A 3,577-nucleotide genomic window follows, 5' to 3' on the forward strand; every position below is an offset into this window, starting at 1 on the left:
CCCCCCCCCCCCCCCAAAAAAAAAATCACACCATATACATGCTAATATATACCCACATATATGTTATATATGTGTGTGTACACATATATGCGTGTGAAGATTTGATTCTTTGGGGACAATTATTGCTTACAAATTAATGATTTTCAGTGTTTACCGAAAATTTGAAACTATGGCTTATCATTTAATGTAAACAATGTTTAGGGACCACGCTCGTGAATATACATGCATACATATATACATCCTACATACATATATATATATATATATATATATATATATATATATATAAACACATCGTAAAATACTTTGGGTAAAATCTCGGATACCACAAAGGGTTGAAAGAACGATTTTGTGAAAGTTAGAAAGATATTGTGAAGTCAACCGGCATCGCTTGCATCACATGGTTATGCGTGATATTAATACTCTACCTAGCAATTTGTTTTACAAGGAAATATTAATGGCAATGAAATTTAAAGAAATAAGTATATACTAACAACAAATAAATAAAATATATTAAAAAAAAATCCTTTGCTCAGAGGATGTTGCAAAACAAGGAAAGAGATAAGCCCAACAAAAAAAGAAAGAAAAACATAATGTGAGATATATAGGGAAAGGAGGGCATGATTTTAGACCTAAACCTACATGTAGCCCTAATGCCCTAAATCTGAAGCTGTTTCCTCCGAGTTTACTTTGTTTGAGCAGTGAATTATTTGTTCTGTTACCAAACTTATTTTGCTTGTTCGGGGAGCTCGAACAACGCAAAGGCAAAGAGGTCCCATAAAAGAAAAAGGAAAACAAAATTAGGGTTTTCTTTATTTTCTTCCATTATCTTCAACAATTACCAGATTTAAAAGGACAAAAATAAAAAAGAAACAAAAAGGAAGCAAAACCCAGATCCAAATTCACCATAAAATATGGAAAAAGAGCAATAAAAATTTGAATTTTGGAGAAATTATTTGGAGTGACAGCAAAAGTGATCCCTTGATCTGTGATGGGTGAGTCATGATTTCATAAGGAATTAAGTCAAGAACCCTATTTTTCTCATTAGCTTCTTTTCATTTCCTTTTCAGGTTGTTCTCCCTGAGACTTCATTAAAAAAGTGTTCATGTTGTTCTCTCCGATCGGATTGGAATTATCTTTTTTTTTCTTTCAAAAGAAATAGACATAAATCGAATCTAAGGAGAGAGATGTATATACCGCTAAAATGGTATTGCAGAAGTTGCAGCTGACATAGCAAACACGCTCAGATGACAAGTCCAGCGACATTTTCTGCGTTTCTTTCAGTAATTTTTTGCTCTTTCTCTGAGATTTTTGTGGTTATATATATAGATATACCCTTTAGAGCAAAGAAGGGAATTTCATTTCTGGGGAATTAAAGAGAGAAACATAGAAGAGGAAGAACAAGAGAGAGAGAGAGAACAAGGCAAAGTTAAATAGAGAGAGAGAGAGTATGGAGAGAGATATGGTGGGGAGGAAATGTACAAAAAATCTGAAAAGACTAATCTGGTCGGTTTGGAGAGGGAGAGAGAGACGAGTGGGGACTAAACTACAAGGTTCTTTTTTGTTTTTTTTGGATTAATATGTGTATTTTATTAACACATTTATTAGTAAATACACTAAAACGAAGAGAATTAAACTAGTTTTGTTCATTGTTTTTTTTTTGTAGTTCTATTTTTTTAATATTTTTAATTGGTAAATCTCATGAGACGGTCGAAATTGATGGTTTTACTAAGTATATGTTATAAAAGTCCACTGCCTTTAATTAGTCATATAGGTCTAATGTTTTCACATTGCATTTGAGTGCTGAAACGACGGTTCGGATGCTTTGTGGGGAGAATGAAAAAAAAAAAAAAGATGAGAAAATGATTTATGTGGAGAAGAGAAATTAAGTGGAAAGTTCCAAGAGTATTGCAGATAAATAACTGAAATGTAGTTTTTAAATTTTTTATGTAATAAAAATATCTGATGTTTTAATTCTACTAGGTTATTTATCTTTCTATACACATTTTTTTTTCTTTTTAGAATGATCACAATATCTTGATTACACCGAAATAATTTGGAAGGTAATAAATATATATATAAATTCATCAGATAAAAAACAATTTTAAAACTGAAATAGATATGAATATGTATGGTGAAACAAAAAAAAAGAAGATAAATATTTCAAATAATTTGTGTTAGCGAACAAGAGATTTTTTTTTCTTTATCAAACAAAGAAGTGATAAATTTAGTAGGAAAGTCTTGCAAAAGGTTAATAAAATGAAAAGAATATAATTGAGCAGACAACACATTAATTGCAAGTAATAGCTGGAAATTTTCATTTAAAATGGAAATGTGGAGAAACTTTGGTTTATTTCAGTTAAGGTTAGAGGGCGCGGTATATTAATGAAATATTTAAATATATATATGTGATTGTGTATATGATAATTAATAAAGAAGGCATTATAGTTTTTATTACATCTTCTGAGCTATATTCCCATATTTTGTATGCTATCTCTTTTTACAGTCCCATATTGTTCGATCTTTTAAATTAAACCAATAATCTCATTTTAGCAATGTCTGTAAATTGATTATATGTATACGAATCTCAGACAATTCTTGATATAAAATACGTACAAAAAGATACATGATGGGTTTTTTTTTTGGGTTCACCAGACGTGAGGATTGTATGTTTCTTAAAAGGATAACAACTATGTGGAAATTATTTGTATGCATTTTATGAGATTAAATTAACCATTAGGACACATTTTATTCACCAAATATATTTCTGCTTTTTCAGGTATGTTTATATCATTCTCATAATAATAAAAAAATACAGAAATTTTTTTATATCAGCAAAGTCGCGTGGGGGGATTTAATGCTTATTTTACAGCCATATGTTGAAAAAAAACGTTGATTAAATAATACTTATGTCCAATAAACGAGAGAAGGACCATCTAATATATACACACACACATATGTGTGTGTGTGTGTATATATGAGTGAGAGAGTGATGATAAAGAGAATGAGTGGAGAGAGGAGAAGGATGAATAAGCATCATAGGTTTCTGAAGAGGCCGAGGTGAAGACATTAATGCACTGTGTCTTTGGAATGTCTTGGGCTTGATGACATTCTCTCATCTTTCTCTTTCCTTTTTTTAAAAAAAAAATTATTTAATTCTCATACACATTCTCTTTTTACTCTCTTTTTTTTTTATTATATATAATTGTTCCAAAAACAAAATTTGGTTGTGATTAAAAAAAACAACAACATGAGCTTTAGTTTGGATTTTGCAATGTCATATTTGTTTAAAATATATTTAATTTTTGGAATTCGAGATAGTATTAGTGGTTTCTGTCTAACGAATAGATTAGTTCAATATTCATTGCTAATGATCGAATTTGAAACTTTTTCATTTGGTTACTTGCCAACATTTTTGTTTATAAGCCAAATCAAGAATTCAAGTGCCGCTGCCATGGCCGCCGGCGTATTAGTGAATATCCATAATTATTTGATGAATGTGCTGCAAAAGAACAAGTGATCGATAGAAAGCTCCCACTACTATATATATATATATATATATATATATATATATATA

General features: G+C 30.0%; 1 protein-coding gene across 1 annotated transcript in view; it reads right to left on the reverse strand.

The window, feature by feature from the left end:
- The window catches only part of LOC104800504 (putative axial regulator YABBY 2), a 4,228-nt gene extending 2,756 nt beyond the window's left edge, over positions 1-1,472 (reverse strand). The window contains exon 1 of the mRNA XM_010523321.1: positions 1,198-1,472. Within this exon, the coding sequence (XP_010521623.1) occupies positions 1,198-1,266 (69 nt within the window). The 5' untranslated portion in view covers positions 1,267-1,472. The remainder of the gene's footprint in view (positions 1-1,197) is intronic.
- Between the last annotated feature and the right edge of the window lie 2,105 nt (positions 1,473-3,577).

The sequence above is a fragment of the Tarenaya hassleriana genome, unplaced genomic scaffold, assembly GCF_000463585.1.
Source record: "Tarenaya hassleriana unplaced genomic scaffold, ASM46358v1 Cleome7, whole genome shotgun sequence".
In the NCBI taxonomy this organism is placed as follows: domain Eukaryota; kingdom Viridiplantae; phylum Streptophyta; class Magnoliopsida; order Brassicales; family Cleomaceae; genus Tarenaya; species Tarenaya hassleriana.